Raw genomic sequence first — 22,420 nt, forward strand, 5'->3', positions numbered from 1 at the left:
ATAAATGAGAATATATGAGCATTGGAAATCAGTGTTTATAATCATTTGACAGTTGGCATTCACAAAATTGTTTCGTATTGCACTGGTGATAGTTTCTACATATATCACTTTGTTTTTTTTTTTGAGAGGAAGTCTAGCTCTGCCACCCAGGCTGGAGTGCAGTGGCTTGATCTTGGCTCACTGCAACCTCCGCCTCCCGGGTTCAAGCGATTCTTCTGCCTCAGTCTCCTGAGTAGCTGGGACTACAGGCCCGTGCTACCACGCCCGGCTAATTTTTTGTATTTTTAATAGAGACAGGGTTTCACCATGTTGACCAGGCTGGCCTCGGACTCCTGACCTGGTGATCTGCCTGCCTCGGCCTCTCAGTGCTGGGATTACAGGCGTGAGCCACCGCGCCCGGCATCCCTTTCTTTTCTTTTCATTTTTTTTGAGACAGAGTCTCGCTCTGTCACCCAGGCTGGAGTGCAGTGGCACCATGTCGGCTCACTGCAACCTCCACCTCCTGGGTTCAAGCGATTCTCCTGTCTCAGCCTCCCAAGTAGCTGGGATTACAGGCGCGCGCCACCACGCTCGGCTAATGTTTGTATTTTTAGTAGAGACGGAGTTTCACCATGTTGACCAGGCTGGTCTCGAACTCCTGACCTCAGGCAGATCCACCTGCCTCGGCCTCCCAAAGTGCTGGGATACCAGGCGTGAGCCACCATGCCCCGCTACATGATCACTTTCTAAATTAGTGCTGTATTTGTTTCTTATTTTAGGTATCTGATTAAAAGTACAACTTTTAGAAACACTTTTTTCCCCTCCGCTTACAAAATGGATCCATCCAATATCTGTTACCTAAACGTTTCACTGTCTTTTGATTAGTTTTGTACCAAAATTCACAATATATGCACCAGTATTCAATAGAAATAATGCAATGTCTGATACCACTTGCTTTTTACCCAAAGCAAAACAATTTGATTCTGTAAGTCGTTCAAATCCTATTCATTTTCAGAAGCAAAGCTGGCTTTACGGAATTTAATTAGGGGATGAAGCAGCTACCTGGGAAGGGCAAAGCATCGAGTTCAATCAAGGATCCTGTAACCTGATACTATTACTGTTGTTCTGTCTGCCAGTCCTAAATAGGTTTCATAATCTCCTTATCTCCTATCCTCTCCATGTTAAAGGTCTTGTTTTGGGTACTGTCGATACCGAAATTAATCTAACTTTGACTAGAAATTGGCTTATTATATTTCCCAGATCTTAAATCACTGTGGGAGCAACTATGCGGAGAATCTTAAAAGATTTCTACGTCGCTTAGCTTGCTTTTTCCACCGGTTCTCTTTCCCGTCTCCCAGACTGTCTCAGAACCTTTTCTTTTTTCTCTTTTGCTTAGTTCCTTTCACACTCAAGCTGTGTAAGGGGATTTAAATTCCAACCCGGAACTCGGAATCGCGCGCCTTGCATGACGGAAGTAGTAGTTTCTGTGACTCCTCCCTTCCCGTCTTTCAAGCCGATTCCTCCCCGCAGCTAAAAACTACAACTCCCAAAATGCATCCTCGGTTTGGCCCGCCCCCGTGCGCACGCGCTCTGAGGCCGCCGGATTTGAATCGGCGGCGTTGTTATTGACGCCATATTGGGGCCGGCGGCGGGTGGGAGAGTCCTACGGGGGAGGGGGAAGCGGTTGGACGTGTTCGCTTGCGGTCGTGCTGCCGCAGCCACCTCGCAATCTCTCTGCATCGATCGCCGCTCTCAATCTACTGACCGTACTCGGGCGTATTAGGAGCCGCGTTTCAGCCTCACGCCCCACAGTGCTGTTTTCGACTTCAGAAAGGATCTGGTCTCAGCACAGAAGCGCCTCAGGCGCGGCGCAAAGCTCGAGCGGACGGCGGGGGCGGCCGGAGCCTCTCCCGGGGGAGCTGCGCCTGAGGAGGCGGAAGAGCCCCCCTGACGCGACTGGCGTGTGCTTCTGCCCGCCACCGCCCCTCCCGCTCTCACCCGGGCCGTCCCTGGCCACTGCCCCTGCCGCGGAGGCAGCGGCGGCGGCGGCTCTGTTTTCCACAGCCGGCGCTCTGCGACCCGCTTGGCTCCTGAGCCCGTCGGGTAGGCTCTCCTCGAGTTCCCGCTCTTCCCCCTCTTCCTCGCCCTCTTCCTCTCGTCACCCCTCCCCGACCCCGCCCGAGCCCGGCGCTTCAGCTGCCCCCGGCCATGGCGTGCGGAGCCACTCTGAAAAGGACTCTGGATTTCGACCCGCTGTTGAGCCCGGCGTCCCCGAAGCGGAGGCGATGTGCGCCATTGTCGGCACCCACCTCGGCCGCTGCTTCTCCGTTGTCGGCGGCCGCGGCCACTGCCGCCTCCTTCTCGGCTGCGGCCGCCTCGCCGCAGAAGTATCTCCGAATGGAGCCATCCCCCTTCGGCGACGTCTCCTCCCGCCTCACCACAGGTGGGACCCGGCCCCGCGGCCGCCGGGGTAGTCGAGAGAACAGGGGTCCTGGGGCGTGGGATGCGGCCCCTGGGGTGGGGGTACCGGACTGTGTGGTTCTCGTTCTTAGCAAAGTAGTAGGGCAGCCACATTTTTCATTAGGTCCTCGTAGCCCGAGGACCTAATAAGACACAATAGAAATGGGCTGATGTCAAGGGGGTAGTGTTTGGAGGTGGGTAGGGGCTTTGCCTTGTCGGTATTGGGTAGAACAGGGACATCTTTTTCTTTGGGCCGAATGATTGGAATTGTTTCCGTAGTCGCTGGAGACTCAGCGGAAATGATCAGAGAGGGCGATATTATTCGTAAATTTAGGCGAAAGGGTCACATTTCGCCCCAATCTCAATGTGTGCTTGCCGTAATCGATTGGTTGCAGCTATTAACTCTGGGACTGGGTGGTTTGAGGCGAGGCTACAGCCCCTCCTCCAGTTCAGACATGGCTGATTTTAGTATAGTGGGGGTGGGGGGTGGGGATGGATGTCACTGGGGCGAGATCTAGGCCTGTCATTAATCACCCACAAGAACGCCACTTTGGCTGAGTCAAGACCTGTTTCCCTAGCAGGGTCAACAACAAAGAAAACGCTCTTCCCGAGTACTGTAATATGATCATACTGTACATCTAGACCTTGAGAAATCTTGAACTTTTAATAAGTATATTGCATTGAAAATTGGGGCTGAGGAGTTGTTTTTATTTGGAAATGCTTTATTTTTGCCCAACAAAGTATGTTGGGAGAAAACAACCTAGCCTTGAGGATAATGAAGAAATCAACCCAGCATTCCAAGGGACTAAAGACTTTTGCTTTTCATCTTGAAACATTTCCTGAGAGAGACTATGGGGAATGTCTTTTGGCTGCTTTGTAGGGCATGTGTATGCCCAGTTTTTTCTGTACTTTGAAATCCTTGTGTGCCCCTGGCACAGTCCTAGGATAGGCTTTTGTGGATTGAAGTGTAAATGTTTCCTTTGTGTGTAGCATGCAAAGATTTCTGTGTGAGCCTTTAGTAATAATATCACCCTTTAAACAAAGCCTTTTCATAGCTTGATTTAAATGTCTCATTATCATTAGCTTAAAAAAGTGAAGTATATACCTCTATATTTGGTGACTTCCATTTGAAACTGACTTTAGTGTTTTTTTTTAATGTCACATTTTGAAATATTTTCTAAATCCATGGAGTGACCCTCGAATATGCAAGCTACCATTTTTGCTATTAAATATTTGATCTAATTTAAGGACATACTGTTTCAGAGTTGTAGTGAGTTGTCACGGAAATTCTCGGATAAATTTATTTAATGACCTTACTGAACTGTCTTTTAATTAGATTGAAAAGGCATTTGTTGATTGTTAGGCTTTACTTTGGGGAAAAAAAAAAAAAGGAAACAGCCAGTGTCAAGAATGAGCTACTGGTGGTTGACATTTTTGGAATTTGTCTTTTAGTGAAATGGTATCATTGGAAATTGAAATGGAATTTGTACTTAACTAATAAGGCCATTTCAAAATAAGGTCATTAAGTAGCTAACCAGCAATAAATTTCAGTCGAGGGAGTGAATTAATACAGTGCTAGGTTTGGGAATTAAAGTACTATATCTCAATGTGAAAATAATCTTGGGCATGTGTGTAAACCAGTGGGGTATAATATGTTCCCCCCCTTTAAAGCACACTTACTCGGAAAGAACTGTGATCCTTTGTAAACTTGACTTTTCATTGGCATATCTGTAGCGTTGGTTAATACAATTGGCTCCACATTATCTCAAGTTTAAATTAATTGAAGTATCGTAGTAAAACGACTGGAATTATTGGAACTGTTTAAGCCAGCTAATTCAGATTCACATTCACTTTCCAAAATACTGCTATTCTGTTCTTCAAGGTGTTTTTTTGACATCTACTTTGGAAGTTTGATTATATCCTGAAATCTAAAATCGCATCCTAATTGATTGAGTCTGCTGAAAGTTATTCTAACTAATCTGAATATTATCTTAAAAAGTTGACTTGAGAAAACAAGTTGAAATTAAAGTTTTGACTTGCTAAAATTACATTTTTTAAACTGTAGTTTTGAATGACATTCTAAATGTAATTTAATTTGACTTTGTGTTTATATGGCCAATTTGGGGTATGGTCCTGTATGTTTTTTGTAATGCCATAATGGGAGCTGCAGTGTTGTGCAGGTATCAAAGAGCTTCCCCGTTTTCATGTTACTAAACTTGGAAATAATTTTCTCATGCACCTGATTTTCAGCTTCCTATTTTAACACCGATTATTCTTAAACTTTATGGGAGTAAATACCCATCTGTCATTAAAATGAATAGTTAGGATTGGGAGTAGACAGTGGCTTACCAAATTGAGATTGGCGAACTTGTGGGAACTCTTTGTTTTCCTTTCACATCTGTGAGTTCAAATATAATACAAATAATGTAGAATTAGAGTACTAAAGTGAATTTTTTTCAGAGCATGTATACAATTTATTTTTTCATTGTTCTCCTCTGGATATTTTCAGTTTCTGATGGCATAGCTGAAGTCATGTTGTGGCTTTATTAGTTTCAGGAACTTGGATGTCTGTTTTAAACCTTAGCTATCATTTTAGTCATCCCAGGAAGTTTGACTTGACTATTCTTATTTAAATATTTTTCAAAGTGTTGCAACTTAATACTAGGAAAAAGGAAGGACTAGCTGAGCTGAAGGAAGTTAAGATTGCTTTCTTAACCGCAAGGCTTAGAGCCTTTACTATGCTAATTGGCATTATGAATTTTTTAGGGGCTCCTTAACACACAGATATCCCAAACCTGTTTTTTAGGACACCCAAGTGTTACTACTTCAGAAATGCTGTCCAGGGTCTAGGGGTGGTTGGCAAAGTACAGCCATATTTTTGTGTAGCCTGAGAGCTAAGAATGTTCTTTACATTTTTTAAATGGTTGGAAAAGAATCAAAAGAATTATTTTGTGACACATGAGAATTATGTGAAATTCAAATTTCAGTGTCCATAAATAAAATTTTATTGGAACACAGCTGTGCTCATTCTTTTTTTTTTTTTTTAAAGTATTGTTCATTGCAGGTGACGATGGCAGTTGAATAGTTGTCTCAGAGAGTGTATTGCCCCCAAAACTCCATATTTGCTCTCTAGTGTTTACAGAAAAAGTTTGCTTACCCTCGTGTGGGGTGTCAGCAGTGAGGTTTATAATACCCCTGGGTATGGGAAAGGAAAAGTGATCAGTGGAAGTAAAGGGAGGGGGGAGTAGAGGCATCGAATATCCTTGGGGAAAGGAATACCTCTAGTAGCTGCATCAATACTTATCCTGGTAAGTTAGTTGAAAACCAAATATGCTTTACAATTGGTTTTTGAAACATCTCGTAATACTACCATTTAGCCAAAAGATTGTCATGACATTCCCAAGAAAGAATAAAACCAAAATATTGCAACATTGTAAGAGACCATCAATCAAATCCAACACATTGTTTTCATTATTATGTAGTGAATGAATGGTCTGAAGGTACCCTTCTGTGAATGTTAATGTATTTGTGAGTTTGTTAGGCACATTAATTCACATTGTTTATGGCTTGGTACCATTACTCTAGTCTGCCTTAGGAATTGAATTCTGTGAAGAGTTAAGTTCCTTTGTAAGAACTCATTGTACTTGCTGGAAACTTGCCATTAAAAATGGAAACTACAGCTTGTGAATGGAGAAGGGTTTACAAGAACATAGATTGTTCACCAGACATTGATGCATGCCTGCAAACGGAGACACCAGCTGGCTTAAATGAAATATAAATGGTTCTAGGCAAACAAATGAGACGTCTGTTGGAGGAGGCAGCATCTCACTTCAGATGTCATTTATATTGAGCCAGAAGTATTTTTTAATATTTTGTGGTTATTTAGACAGCTGTTAAGTTGCTCCTAGTTTCTCACTGGATTTGGCGAATAAATGTTTTTAATGGTCTTTGTACTTTGAATCTTAAACCTGATATTCTATTTAGGACTGTATGTAGCTGCAGTTACTGCGTATTTCTATGACTTATGCATTTAAGAATCCTGTAAGTTTATGGCCATTAAAAACTGCAGTTGTATTCTGATATCGAGATTTTTTTTTTTTTTTTTTTTTTTTTGAGACAAAGTCGTACCCAGGCTGGAGTGCAGTGGCGTGATCTCAGGTCATTGCAGCCTCCATCTCCTGGGTTCAAGCGATTCTTGAGCCTCAGCCTCTGGAGCAGCTGGGATTACAGGTGTGTGCCACCGCACCTGGCTGATTTTGTGTGTGTGTGTATTTTTAGTAGAGATGGAGTTTCACCATGTTGGCAGGGCTGGTCTTGAGCTCCTGACCTCAGGTGGTCCCACTGCCTTGGCCTCACAAAGTGCTGGGATTATAGGTGTGAGCCTCTGCCCCCGGCTTTTTGTTTGTTTGTTTTGAGATGGAGTCTCACTCTGTGGCCTCGGCTGGAGTGCAGTGGCGCAATCTCGGCTCACTGCAACCTCTGTCTCCTTCCTGGTTTCAAGTGATTCTCCTGCCTCAGCCTCCCGAGTAGCTGGGCTTACAGGCGCACACCACCACGCCCAGCTAATTTTTGTATTTTTGGTAGAGATGGGGTTTCACCATGTTGGTCAGGCTGGTCTTGGACTCCTGACCTCATGATCCACCCACCTCAGCCTCCCAAAGTGTTGGGATTACAGGTGTGAGCCACCGCTCCCGGCCTCCATGGCTTTTTTTTTTTTTTTTTTTTTTTTTTTTTTTTTTTTTTTTTTTTGAGATGAGTCTCGCTCTGTCGCCCAGGCTGGAGTGCAGTGGTGCAATCTCTACTCACTGCAAGCTCGACCTCCTAGGTTCACACCATTCCCCCTGCCTTAGCCTCCCAAGTAGCTGGGACTACAGGCGCCTGCCACCACGCCCGGCTAATATTTTGTATTTTTAGTGGAGACAGGGTTTCACCGTATTAGCCAGGATGGTCTCCTGGCCTCGTGATCCGCCTGCCTCAGCCTCCCAAAGTGCTGGGATTACAGTTGTGAGCCACCGTGCCCGGCCCCCGGCTTTTTTATTAAGGTAGAAAAATAAAGCCTAACTTGAGCACAGCAACACATAGGCTAAACATGGCTAGATAGAGGTTAGCCCCTCTTCAGGTGTGGAAGGTACTAGTCACTGTGGTTGCCATGGAGACATAACCTGAGATGTAAAGGAGAATAATATACATTTCTTCAGATTTTTAATGGTTTTATAGGAAAAAGAATGTAGTACATATTAATCAGGTCTTTGTTTTTTTTGAGACAGAGTCTTGCTTTGTCACCTAGGCTGGAGTGTAATGGCACAATCTCAGCTCACTGCAATCTCTGCCTCCTGGGCTCAAATGATCCTCCTGCCCCAGCCTCTCAAGTACCTGGGGCTACAGGCGTGTGCCACCATGCCGAGCTAATTTTTGTATTTTTTTTTTTTTTTTTGTAGAGATGGGATTTCACCATGTTGCCCAGGCTGGTTTCAAATTCCTACGGCTCAAGCAATCTGCCTGCTTCGGCCTCCCAAAGTGCTGGGATTACAGATTTGAGCCGCTGTGCCTGGCAGGTTTTTTCTGCTAAGTGTTTTGATAGACCTAGAAAGACACAGTGATAGAAAGCTTTCGTTTTGAAAGATTGGGAGTAAAAGCTTCAGTGGAAGTGCCCAGTTGTGAGTATCTTTCCTATTTGAAAAGAGATTTTTCTCTTTATTAAAGAAGAATATGAAGTAATAGCATGGGTTAAGTTTGGGCCTCTTGAATAGTTGGTTCATGAAACTAGATAATGGTATTGGGAGTGGAAGTAGGTATTTTCAAGTACCTATCAGCGAATTAGTTAACCAGGAATTTGTAGTCCCTGTGTTAACCCTATGCCTAACACTGTTGATTCACAGAATGTTCTCTACATATGTGAAATTGCAGGGAATTTCTTGCCTTTGAGAGAACTACCTGCTTTTAAAAAGGTATGAGAGAAAATACTTAAGCCTATACAACCCAATCAGGCATCTGAAGTTGCTAAAGAAGTCTTCACAGATGGATTTAGTTCAAAGAGATTCATCTTTAATTTTATTGCTAACTATAGGATTGTGGAACTCAGCTTACCTCCAGTGTTTCTTAGCTTTCTAAACACACCTGAGAGATACATTCTCAGCAGCAGTCTCGCTGTAGCCATGACTGTTTACAGGAATGTCTCCTGAATTTTTGGGGGCTGGGATGAGTCATTGGACTTGAATATGGTGCTTTGAAAATAGCCCACAAGATTCTTATCTGCCATACCTTTCCTTTTAATGTCACAAATAGTTTTAAAATACTAAATTTATTTGTTGAGTTAATTAAGTCTTGACATTTCCCAAGGTTCTTAGAGTTGCTATGGTTGAAAAGAAATGTAATTTCAGTTTTACCCTGAAAATCTGTACCAAATTTTCTTTTTAGACTGTTCTATGACATTGTCATAATGTGTAACATTTTTTGACAAAAAATGTGACTCAAACGAGTCGTAATAAATACTGCAATTAGTTTAAGACTTTGAATAATACTTTTCTGCGGCACTTTAAGTATACTCAGTATTCATTTTTCTGGATAATGATGAGAAACATAGGTTACGTGAATTACAATATTTTAAGTAGCCCCATGTGTAAGAATTTCTCTATTATCAGATATTTGCTTATCGGAAGAAACATTTTTAAGGATTTTACAGGATTTTTAGAAGAAAATACTTTTTAATATGAAGTTCTGATTTATTTCTAAAGAAATTTATTTGTTGTAACAAGTTTCTCACATGAGATGATATTGTAGCCATGTTAAGCAGGGAATCCTTACAGGTAATTTAAAATTCTAGTGGATGTTAGTTTGTCAGCTTTGATATTTATTTTGGGCCTGTTGATCAGAATTTTACAGTATAACATATTTTGTAATATTTCTTGTGATCAGGATTTTACAGTATAACAGTTTTTGTAATGTTTCTTATATTTCTTACATGTAGGCTTTGTTGGGTGGTGAACTTTCTAGCACTAAGAAAGCAGCTCATAATAATATACTTTTAGGTTGTCTTGGGGTGTAGCTTTTTTTCCCTTTAGTTTTTATCTGTCACAAGTGTCATAAGCAGATCATCTTGAGATGTACTAGTGGATATTCTGATTTTATTAACATTGTTATCTTTCCATAAATACAACTTCTGGATTTAACTTTTTAGGTCCTTTGATGTACTGGATTTTCTTAACATTATTAAAACTTTTAAATTATTCTTCTAGAAGTCACTTGTTCGAACCCTTATGAGCCTCATTTGAGTTCCAGATACTGCACTGGCTAGGCAAAGAGTAAGAGTCTCTCTTGAGAGACTGATGATAGAGCAGCCACTGTTGATACTTTATTAGCTAGCACTTTATGCTTTATCAGTATACCTATTTTCATTTCTTATTAACATTTTTCCATATTAGTGTTCATTTCCCCTTTGATAGCCTAAGTATTAAAATTGGTTTACTGATTAATCACTTTTGAAAAAGTTTTTTTCCTAAAAGTGTTAAGGCTTGTTTACTAAGTTTCTGAAATTGTGTCAGTATATGATGTGTATTCTCACTTTGGTTAGCATTAATTTTCATTTCTGTTAATGTTAATTCTTATAAAACTCCCTCAAAAAAATCAAACTAGACAGAATGGTTGGAGAGAGGGACTTGGATTTTTCTTTTGTTTCTTTTTGTTGAACTGATTAGCAAATGAAGAGTAGAATGTACAGTGAAGTTTGAAGAAAGCCAATTTTTCAAACATGACTGTCCCTCTGAACTGTGCCTTTTAATTATGAAAGGAGATTGCCTTGTTCCTCCCACTAAAATATGATTATCTAGAAGAACTTCTCTAAGTGGTATACTTGATTTAAAGTATAGAAGATTTTAGTTGCTGTGATAGAGAGGGGGACTTGATGCTTTCTGTGGCAATCTTTCATAGCCCAGGGTAAAATAGTGCATTATCAGAGCCTGGCATTGTAATCAGTTGTACACGTGTGGAAATACTGACCTATCAACTTGGAATAATTCTTCACTTTTTTTTTTTTTTTTTGAGACGGAGTCTCGCTCTGTCACCCAGGCTGGAGTGCAGTGGCATGATCTCAGCTCACTGCAAGCTCCACCTCCTGGGTTCAAGTGATTCTCCTGCCTCAGCCTCCTGAGTAGCTGGGATTACAGGTGCTTGCTGCCACGCCTGTGTAATGGTATTTTTAGTAGAGACAGGGTTTCACCATGTTGGTCAGGCTGACGTCGAACTCCTAACCTCGTGATCCGCCCACCTGGGCCTTCCAAAGTGCTGGGATTACAGGCGTGAGCCTCTGCGCCCGGCCATTTCTTAACTTTTAAAACACCAGTAAAACATTCTGGTTAGATACAAATGCCTGTCCTAAGAGGAGGCGTTTTAGACTCTTTAAGCATCCCTTATTTACATTTCTGGATGTAACATGAAGAGGTGTTACAATTTTTTTTTTATAGCTGGTGATCGCTGTTTCAGGAGTCTCATTAGATGAGAGTTATGCTTCATTTTGGTTATTGCCTTTTTTTGGCGGGGAGGGTTGGAGTCTCACTCTTGTCACCCAGGCTGGAGTGCAGTGGCGCAATCTCACTGCAACCTCCACCTTCTGTGTTGAAGCGATTCTCCTGCCCTGGCCTCCCGAATAGCTGGGGCCACAGGCACGTGCCACCACACCCGGCTCCTTTTTTGTATTTTTAGTAGAGATAAGGTTTCACTGTGTTAGCTGGGATGGTCTTGATCTCCTGACGTCGTGATCCGCCAGCCTCTGCCTCCCAAAGTGCTGGGATTACAGGCATGAGCCACCGCGCCTGGCCGGTTATTGCCTTCTTGACAATCGCATTTTTTGAAGTTTCAGTGTATGAAAGTATAAATTATGCATAGTATTGATGTCTCTAACTCCTATTTTCTAAAAATTAGCTTTCCTTATTGTGATATTTTGAGACAGAGTCTTACTCTGTCGCCCAGGCTGGAGTGCAGTGGCATGATCTTCGCTCACTACAGTCTGCCTCCTGGGTTGAAGTGATTCTCCTGCCTTAGCCTTCTGAATAGCTGGGATTACAGGCATGCGCCGCCACGCCCGGCTAATTTTTGTGTTTTTAGTAGAGACGGGGTTTTGCTATGTTGGCCAAGCTGGTCTTGAACTCCTGACCCCAGGTGATCTGCCCGCCTCTGTCTCCCAAAGTGCTGGGATTACAGGCGTGAGCCATCACGCCCAGCCCATTGTGATTTATTTTAACGTTAGATGCTAATAGAATTTTGACTACTACTGGATAGGGTAGTAGATGTTAAGAACTTGGGCCCTGAGGTCAAACCTGGCTCTGCCATGTTCAAGCCGTGTGACGTTTCAGAAGACACTGAAGCAGAGCCTCATTTTTCTCATCTCAGGAAATGTGCACATGATGATAGTAGCATCTGCCTCTTAGGGTTGTTGTGAGAATTAAGAGCATTTACTGGCCAAGTGATGGAAACTGTCTCAAGAAGGCAACCTCAAATGGGACTTTTACTGACCAGCAATTTTGCCTTTCGTTGAATAAACCTGCCGTCTACAAAAGAAGAGTTGCCATCAAATCACAGTTTTTTCATTGTTTTTAGTACCAGCACTACTGACATTTGAGCCTGTCCTGTTTTAGTATCGAGGATTAAATAATTATGAAAGCACTGTATACAGTGAGGGAAATATTCCACTTTTCTCCAAAGTAACCTTATCCTCTTGATTATTCCCTTTTTCTTCTCTCAATTTGATCTTTGCTTTTGGCTTTATATATTCCCAAGCCTTTCATGAGAAAGTGAAAGAACAAAACATACTCATTTTCCTCCAGCTATCTTCTAGATCTCTTCCACTTCAAAATCAAATTCAAAGAGCTTTCAAATAGTCTGTTTGCTTCCATTTCTTCAGTTCTCAATTCCTGACATGCCTCAAGCAGCTCCTGTCAGGTCATCAGTGACTTCCATGACACTCAATCAGTCCTCCTCTTATTTGACCTTTCTTTCAGCATTCTTCCTGCTGGCACACTACTTTCTTTTTGAAATGCTTTTTTTTCTTCTTTGACTATAATTTCCCTCTACTCCCTAGCTGTTCTTTTTGTCTTTACCTGGGCATTAAACCTCGTAGTTTTTTAGTTCTAGCTTTAGCTCCATGCTTATCTCACTTAATAGCTCCCTAAGCAGTCACATGCCTGCTCCTGACTTCAGTTTCCATTTACAGATGTATCTGTATTTAATTTGTATCTTCAGTTCGTTCAGACAGTTCCTCTGTAGTTCCAGCCATGGGAAATTTGGACTTTTTTTTTTTTTTTTTTTGAGATGGGGTTTTGCCCTGTTGCCTTGGCTGGAGTGCAGTGGTACGATCTCAGCTCACTACAACCTCTGCCTCCTGGGTTCAAGCAGTTCTCCTGCCTCAGGCACCCAAGTAGCTGGGGTTACAGATGTATATCACCATGCCTGGCTAATTTTTGCATTTTTAGTAGAGACAGTTTCACCATGTTGGCCAGGCTGGTCTCGAACTCCTAGCCTCAAGTGATCCGCCCACCTTGGTCTCCAAGGTGCTGGGATTACAGGTGAGAGTCACCATGACCAGCCTAGTTTGGACCTCTTTATCATCAGATCTTGTTAGCGCTTTCCCTCTACCACTAGAAGTCAGAATTTTTGTGAAATCCATTGACTTTTATTTATTTATTTATTTATTTATTTATTTTTTTGAGAGGGAGTCTGGCTCTGTCGCCCAGGCTGGAGTGCAGTGGCCGGATCTCAGCTCACTGCAAGCTCCGCCTCCCGGGTTTACACCATTCTCCTGCCTCAGCCTCCCGAGTAGCTGGGACTACAGGCGCCCGCCACCTCGCCCGGCTAGTTTTTTTTTGTATTTTTTAGTAGAGATGGGGTTTCACCGTGTTAGCCAGGATGGTCTTGATCTCCTGACCTCGTGATCCGCCCGTCTCGGCCTCCCAAAGTGCTGGGATTACAGGCTTGAGCCACCGCGCCCGGCCTACTTTTAAATGTTCACAACTAATTTACAAAATACATGGCATAAATAAGAGATGTATGTGGACTTCTAATCAGTGCCTTATGGTGTGAGAGGTGGTCTTTTTGTTGTTGTTGAAACCGTCTCACTCTGTTGCCCAGGCTGGAGTGCAGTGGTGTGGTCTTGGCTCACTGCAGCCTCCATCTGCTGGGTTCAAGTGATTCTCCTGCCTCAGCCTCCCTAGTAGCTGGGGTTACAGGTGCCCGCCATTATGCCCGGCTAACTTTTGTATTTTTAGTAGAGATGAGGTTTCACCATGTTGGCCAGACTAGTCTCGAACTCCTGACCTCAAGCCATCCGCCCACCTTGGCCTCCCAAAGTGCTGGGATTACTGGCGTGAGCGACTGTGCCTGGCCTGAGAGGGGGTCTTAATTCCTCTTTTAAAAAGCGGTCATGTTGGTAAAGTAAATGAATTGCTTCATCATCAGTCACATAATGATGAATATGAATTTCTTTTTTTAAAGTGTATTAGGAGAGACGGAGTAATCATTGTATATAGGTTAATGTCATGTAATGAGTTTTCCTAAGTAGGTCCAATCAAGTTAAATTAATTTGCAGAATATTTTCCTCCTAGGGGAGGGGTATGTCTAACTTAGAATTACACTTGATCTTAGCCAAAAGGCTGAGAAGCAATGAACTTACAACTATAAAAACCATTCAGGTGAGGGTGGCAAAATGATTTTAAGTTAGCTTAGATATTTCCGTACTTGTAATAACCGGGCTGCTAACATCTTCCTTTCCTTCCTCCCCACTCCCTAGTATGTCCAATAGTAAACCAACCACTTTTTAAAAAATATTCAATTAAAGGTTTTTTGTTTGTTTTTTGGTTTTTTTTGAGACGGAGTTTCGCTATTGTTGCCCAGGCTGGAGTTCAATGGTGTGATCTCAGCTCACTGAATCCTCTGCCTCTAGAGCTCAAGCGATTCTCCTGCCTCAGCCTCCCAAGTAACTGGGATTATAGGCGCCTGCCACCATGCTCAGCTAATTTTTTTGTGTTTTTCGTAGAGACAGAGTTTCACCAGGTTGGCCAGGCTCATCTTAAACTCCTGACCTCAGGTGATCCACCCACCTCAGCCTCCCAAAGTGCTGGGATTACAGGCGTGAGCCACCGCCCTTGGCCAAGGGAGTTGTTATTTTAAGCAGGGGCTAGAAACTTTAAATACGCATAGTTCCAGAGATATAAATGATTTAAAGTAAACTAGGAGGGAACTAGTGAATTCCAGTCCTGACCAGCAGCATCACCTCATAAGGAATGCAGAATCTTAAGCTCCACCCTGCAGGGTCTACATTTTAACAAGATCCAGAGTTAATCTGTGTGTGCATTAAAATTGTAGAAGCACTTGAGAACTTAGGCCCAAAAGGTAGCAGTCACTTTGAATCTTCAGCTGAGTTTTGCCATGTTACCTGATTTTCCTAAGAGTTGTCAGAAGTCTGACTTTATATGTAAAACCACCCAGTTTTTAAATGACTACAAATTAACGTGTTTTAAAAAAATCATGTCCGTGGGGCTGAGTTTGGCCTGTTAGTCATCAGTTTTGAAAATCCTGGTTCCAGGTATGCTTTTTTTGTTTGTTTTGAGACTGAGTCTCGCTCTGTTGCCCAGGTTGGAGTGCATTGGCACTATCTCGGCTCACTGCAGCCTCCGTCTCCCAGGTTTAAGCGATTGGGATTACAAGTGTGCACCACCTTGCCCGGCTAATTTTTTTGAATTTTTAGTAGAGACGGGGTTTCGCCATATTGTCCAGGCAGGTCTCAAACTCTTGACCTCAGGTGATCCACCCTCCTCGGCTTCCCAAAGTGCTGGGATTATAGACATGAGCCACTGTGCCTGGCCCAGGTATGCTAATGTTTTTTTGGGGTGCCTGAACAAGTTGTTACAGGAAATGGGTTTGTTCTTCAGCTTGATTGTGCTGTACTGGAGTCCTCAAAGAGTCTGCTTTCTCAGTCTGTGCAAGCTGGCTTAGGTTCTACATTTATACTTACATAATATTTAACTGTATAAAAGGCATTCATTTATCTTCCCTACAGGAGGAGGAACAACTGTAATCACTACAAGGTCAAATTCTTTCATTTCACTGGTACTGTGTAGCCAGTGCTACTTATTTGAAGTAAATTACTCAATTTGTTAAAACCCTGCAGGTAAATACCATTGCCCTTGTGGCTGTGGTTAATTGGAATAAGAGCTGAATCTTTTGCTTTGGAACCAAATGTTTCTGTAGCATGTACATTTTGGGTTTTGGATTTGGGGCAGTTCAATTTCCACTTCTCTATTTATTGCCCTTTTTGTTTTGAGATGGAGTTTCATTCTTGTTGCCCAGGCTGGAGTGCAGTGGCTTAATCTAGGCTCACTGCAACCTCCACCTTCCCCCCGGTTCAAGTGATTCTCCTACCTCAGCCTCCCGAGTAGCTAGAATTACAGGCACGTGCCACTACACTTGGCTAATTTTTTTTTTTTTTTTTTTGTATTTTTAGTAAAGATGGGGTTTCTCCATGTTGGTCCGGCTGATCTTGAACTCCCTGCCTCAGGTGATCTGCCTGTCTCAGCCTCCCAAAGTGTTGGGATCACAGGCGTGAGCCACTGTGCCCAGCATCTTTTTTTTTTTTTTTTTTTTAAAGACAGGGTCTTGCCGGGCACGGTGGATCACACCTGTATTCCCAGCACTTTGGGAGGCTGAGGCGGGTGGATCACCTGAGGTCAGGAGTTCAAGATGAGCCTGGCCAACCTGGTGAAACTCTATCTCTACTAAAAATACAAAAATTAGCCGGGCTTGGTGGCAAGCGCCTGTAATCTCAGTTTCTCTGGAGTCTGAGACAGGAGAATCGCTTGAACCTGGCAGGCGGAGCTTGCAGTGAGCTGAGATCACACCATTGCACTCCAGCCTGGGCGACAGAGCGAGACTCCATCTCAAAAAAAAAAAAAAAAAAAAAACTCAAGGTCTCACTCTCGCCCAAGCTGGAGTGCAGTGGCGCCATTGTAGCTCACTGTAGCTCACTGTAGCCTGGAACTATCTTTCTGCCTCATTTTGCCAGTAGCTGGGGACTACAGGGGCAAGCCACCATACCTTGCTAATTTTATGTTTTATGTTTTGTAGAGATAAGAGTTTTCGCTTTGTTGCCCAGGCTGGTCTCAAACTCCGGGCCTCAAGCGATCCTCCTGCCTCAGCCTTGCATGAGCCACTGCATGCGGCCATGCTTTCTTTGTTATATTTTGGTAGCTTGTAAGTTATTTGAGAAAATACTTAAAAGTAGTTAAGAGCTATGTAACAATAGCAACAAGGTTAATGTATCCGCTTAGTGTAAATATAAGCTGGAGATGTAAAACTTAACATTTACCTGCAGTGTTTTAACAAATTGAGTCGTTTCTTTCAAATAAGTAATCGTTGGCTATGTGTACCAGTGAAATAATAGTATTTTAAAGTGAATTTAAAATGGCATCTCAGCTCATTCTTTATAGTTAAATAGCTCTTGGTTGGATAAGAATATTGTCCTTAAGATTCCATCAAGGAGAACATAAGAACTGTTTTAGTTTCAGAAGAGATGATCCTGGGAAAATAGCCAATTAATAAAGATGGGTCTCCATAGCAACTCCAAGTTGTGTTTTGTTCTGTTTGAAAATGGAATTTTGCTCTTGTTGCCCAGGCTGGAGTGCAGTGGCGCAATCTCAGCTCACCGCAACCTCCACCTCCCGGGTTCAAGCGATTCTCCTGCCTCAGCCTCCCGAATAGCTGGGATTACAGGCATGCGCCACCACGCCCAGCTAATTTTGCATTTTTAGTAGAGACGGGGTTTCTCCATGTTAGTCAGGCTGGTCTCGAACTCCCAACCTCAGGTGATCCGCCCACCTCAGCCGTCCAAAGTACTAGGATTACAGGCATGAGCCACCGTGCCCCGCCCAAGTTGTGCGTTTTAATTTAGAAAGTAATCATGACAGTATCTAGTGTGTAGTTCAGAACCATACATTGCTCTGTTATTTTGGAACAGTGTCTTAGTTTTAAGTCATAATGGCTACTGCAAGTTTTCTTTACTTAATTATGTACAGGTTTTCATATCATTCGTGTTCCTGACTAGAACTGGCAGTTTCGAGATTTTTTTTTTTTTTTTTTTTTGAGACTGAGTCTTGCTCTGTTGCCTGGCTGGAGTGCAGTGGTGCGATCTTGTTTCCCTGCAACCTCCGCCTCTCGTGTTCAAGCAATTCTCCTGCTTCAGCCTCCCAAGTAGTTGGGATTACAGGCGCCCACCACCATGCCCGGCTAATGTTTGTACTTTTTTTTTTTTTGAGACGGAGTCTCGCTCTGTAGCCCAGGCTGGAGTGCAGTGGCCGGATCTCAGCTCACTGCAAGCTCCGCCTCCGGGGTTCACGCCATTCTCCGGCCTCAGCCTCCCGAGTAGCTGGGACTACAGGCGCTGCCACGTCGCCTGGCTATTTTTTGTATTTCTTAGTAGAGACGGGGTTTCACCGTGTTAGCCAGGATGGTCTCCATCTCCTGACCTCGTGATCCGCCCGTCTCGGCCTCCCAAAGTGCTGGGATTACAGGCTTGAGCCACCGCGCCCGGCCTAATGTTTGTACTTTTAATAGAGACAGGGTTTCATCATGTTAGCCAGGCTGATCTCGAACTCCTGACCTCAGGTGATCTGCCTGCCTTGGCCTTCCAAAGTGCTGGGATTACAGGCATTAACTACTGCGCCCAGCCCCAAGATTTCTTTTTTAATCCCATTGTTTGCATTGTCTTTCTAGGTCCACTTTCATTTTGTTTTCCAAAGATTCCATGGAGAAATAAATGGTATTGATCTATAAAATGATCCAGAGGGACCCCATACACCTAAACTTAAAACTGCTAGCGAAACCTTAATGTTTGATCTAGTAATGATGTCTGGAGGAAAACAGTAAAGCTTTATGGGTGTGGAGCAAAAGTTTCTAGTTTCACATGTCAGATTTTTAGAACTTAAATGTATGGACCCTAGAAAGATACTTTGACAGCCCACCCTTCTTTTGTGGTTCTCCTTAAAGTTATTTTTAGTTGCTTCTAATTCCATGTTCTTTGCTCAGTCTTACCTTGATGCTGTTTGTCCTGCCCCCATCAATTCCATTATGCTTTTTATCCCATAACTACTTTCTCCTGTTTATATTGTTGACCTTATTCATGGTGCCCAGCATTTCCTAAGTAATCAGTGGCAACTAGAAAGAGGCCTTTTATTTCCACGTTTACGATATTTACTTATTTATTTTTTTTGAGACAGAGTTTTCTTTCTTGTTGCCCAGGCTGCAGTGCAATGGCATGATCTCAGCTCACTGCAACCTCTGCCTCCTGGGTTCAAGCAATTCACCTACCTCTGCCTCCCAAATAGCTGGAATTACAGGCATCCGCTACTACGCCCAGCTAATTTTTGTATTTTTAGTAGAGATGGGGTTTCACTGTGTTGGCCAGGCTAGTCTCAAACTCCTGACCTGAAGTGATCCTCCTGCCTCGGCCTCCCAAAGTGCTGGGATTAAAGGTGTGAGCCACTGCTTTCGGCCTCCTAATTTGTTTTTAAAAATATTCCAAAGAAATAAGTGCTGACTTGTTGATACCACCTAATTAGCAATTTTAGTGACATGTACTAGTTGTTTTTTTTTTTGAGACGGAGTCTCGCTCTGTCGCCCAGGCTGGAGTGCAGTGGCGCGATCTCGGCTCACTGCAAGCTCCGCCTCCCGGGTTCCCGCCATTCTCCTGCCTCAGCCTCCCGAGTAGCTGGGACTACAGGCGCCACCACCGCGCCCGGCTAATTTTTTGTATTTTTTTTTTTTTTTTTTTTTTGAGACGGAGTCTCGCTCTGTCGCCCAGGCTGGAGTGCAGTGGCCGGATCTTAGCTCACTGCAAGCTCCGCCTCCCGGGTTTACGTCATTCTCCTGCCTCAGCCTCCCGAGTAGCTGGGACCACAGGCGCCCGCCACCTCGCCCGGCTAGTTTTTTTTTTTTTTTTGTAGTTTTTTTTTTTTTTTTTTTTTTTAGTAGAGACGGGGTTTCACTGTGTTCGCCAGGATGGTCTCGATCTCCTGACTTCGTGATCCACCCGTCTCGGCCTCCCAAAGTGCTGGGATTACAGGCGTGAGCCACCGCGCCTGGCCTATTTTTTTTTTTTTTTTAAGTAGAGACGGGGTTTCACTGTGGTCTCGATTTCCTGACCTCGTGATCCGCCCGCCTCGGCCACCCAAAGTGCTGGGATTACAGGCGTGAGCCACTGCGCCCGGCCGACATGTACTGGTTTTGCGCCCGGCCGACATGTACTGGTTTTGCGAATGAAAATGCTGTGAGTCGTAGAACTTGCTAATGACTTCCACTTAGCAGTATTTTATGGTAAAAGAGGTAGTTTTTAGGATTTAGTAAAAGAATATACAGCCATTTGTGTGCTGTAGCTTGTCTTGAAGATAACTCTACATATTTTGCTCTAAATGGTTGCTGCAAATTCAGTCTATGCCTCATAAGCCAAATAGGAAGGCATATGATTAAAACTGGAATATGCAACTGATAATACAAGTGAAGCTCGGACTTCTTTTTTCTTTAATGAACTTTAAATTGTATTGGCAAGACAATGTCAGATATTACATGTACCTTGGATAAAATGTTAACTTGCTGGTTTGGTAAGAGATGGCCAGATCTAAGTAGCTTAAGACTAAGTAGACAAGTACTTTACTGATATGTAGAAGGCCTTTATCTACCTGGTATGAAAGCAACTCAGGTCACCCAAGTATCTAGATTGAGCTTAGCAATGTGGTGGTTGTAGAATATTGAATCCGAGGAAGTTTCTTGAGTTTATCAGCTTCAAGACTGTTTATATCCCTGGACTGAAATAAATTGAGCTTGAGGCTTGCCATTGCAGTTAGCTGTTTGCTACTTGTGCGGTTGAGATCTTGGCCAAGTTAAATTGGACCCTTTACTGCATAACATTGTTGATCACATGTTACCAGTATTAGAGCATTTGAGGGCACCAGTGTGGCTTAGATGACATAGTTGCATCATATTTGATGTAAAAAGCATGCAGTCAATAGCTTTAAAAATTCTTCAGCTCTTTAGCTGACAATATCAAGTGTTGGCAAGGATGTGGAACAGCTGGAGCTGTAATACTTTTATGGTAGGAATGCAAAATGACAAAATCACTCTGGAAAATGGTTTCGCGATTTTATTTTGTAAGAACAAAATAAACCGTTCATTTGCCATATGATTAGGCAGCCTATTCCCACTCCTAGGGATTTATCCAAGAGAAATGAAAACATGTCCGCCAAAGACTGGTACTTGAATATTCGTAATAGTTCTAAATTGGAAACAGTCTTAATGTCCATTAACAGGAGAAAGGATAGATATGTGTGTGTATGTATACATACATACAATGGAATTCTCACCAACGAAAAGGAATTTCTGATTCATGCAAAATATATGAATCTCAAAAGCATTGTGCTGAGTGAAAGTAGTTCAGACATAAAAGTCTGTACTCTTTATGATTCCATTTATGTGAAATTCTAGAGAAGGCAAAACTATATAGTAATAGCAGATGAGTGTTGGTGGACTGTACTGGGGAAGTGGTGATGGTGGTAGTGAATTAACTGCAGAGGAGCCCAAGAGAAGTTTTTGGAGTGATAAAAAGTTATTTATCATAGTTAATGTTAGTTCCAAAACTGTATGTTTGTACTTGTCAGAACTCAAATGAATTGTACATTTAAATTGGTTAATTTTGTCATTTGTAAATTACACCTTAAAATGTTAGTGATGTCTCTAAGTGTCTGATGGTATAGAGTTTTACAAAGATAAATTTTTAAAAGTTTTACTGTTTCTTAATTCTGGGTTAGCTTTCATTTGAGATTATCAAATGAACAAATTGAGGTGGTTGTTATACAAGCATTCTTTTGGTACATTTTAGTTGTGCTTTGGTTGACTTGTGAAGCAGAAGGAACACTAAATCTGAGAACAGCTATGTGGTGATGAAAGAACGTATGTAAGTCACACAAAAGATAAATATTAAGGTCAGGTTACTCCAAACTAGTACCTCCTAAAATCTCTGGTTATAAATAAATTTTATGATGTTTTGAATAGCACTTTTGATCAGGATAATGGTAGCTTTGGACAGAAAGTGATGAATGTGAGTGAAGCTTACTTTCTGTCAGAGAGCAAAATATAAATGCTGGGTGCAGTGGCTCACACCTATAATCCTAGCACTTTGGGAGACCGAGAAGGTTGGATCACCTGAGGTCAGGAGTTCGAGACAGGCCTGACCAATATGGTGAAACCCTGTCTCTACCAAAAATATAAAAATTAGCTGGGCGTGGTGGCTCACGCTTATAGTCCCAGCTACTCAGGAGGCTGATGCAGGCGAATTGCTTGAACCTGGGAGGCAGAGGTTGCAGTGAGCCGAGATCGCGCTACTGCACTCCAGCCCGGATGACTGAGCGAGACTCCGTCTCGAAAAGAAAAAAACGCTTTAGATTGCTGTTACTGAAAAGAGGTCTGTTATTTAAAAAATGAGGGTATTTGTGTTTGTCGTGGTTGAAACCAGATGTTACATTAGTTTTATTGGGTACCTCTGGTGAATATTAGGAAACCTATTTATATCAAGGTATGCTTACCATTCAGAAGACAACTCTTTCATGCCAACACTGATAATTTAATAATTTAACCACTGTCACTCAATTGGAATAACTTTGTTTTCAAATTACAAAGTAGTTCAAATAAATGGAAAAGGACTGAAAATGACCATAACTCGTATTAAACAAATGTTAACAAATGAAAAATACAGCTAAAGCACTCCAACATAACCATCCTGAAATTAATCATTATAGACCTGTTTAAGTACACGTGGATGTGTGATTTTGTACTTAAACCACACATTCATGTATATATAAACAGGTCTTTTTATACAACGAAATTTATGTAAATGGTATCTTTAACTGGATATGTCTTGCAACATTTTTTCAGTTTAAATAATGAAACAAGC

General features: G+C 42.6%; 1 protein-coding gene across 1 annotated transcript in view; it reads left to right on the top strand.

Moving 5' to 3' along the window:
* The first annotated feature begins 1,600 nt into the window (after positions 1-1,600).
* Positions 1,601-22,420, top strand: part of AKIRIN2 (akirin 2) — a 29,146-nt gene continuing 8,326 nt past the window's right edge. Inside the window, exon 1 of the mRNA XM_015136918.3 lies at positions 1,601-2,422. Within this exon, the coding sequence (XP_014992404.1) occupies positions 2,188-2,422 (235 nt within the window). The 5' untranslated portion in view covers positions 1,601-2,187. The remainder of the gene's footprint in view (positions 2,423-22,420) is intronic.

This window comes from Macaca mulatta, chromosome 4 (assembly GCF_049350105.2).
Source record: "Macaca mulatta isolate MMU2019108-1 chromosome 4, T2T-MMU8v2.0, whole genome shotgun sequence".
Taxonomy (NCBI): Eukaryota; Metazoa; Chordata; class Mammalia; order Primates; family Cercopithecidae; genus Macaca; species Macaca mulatta.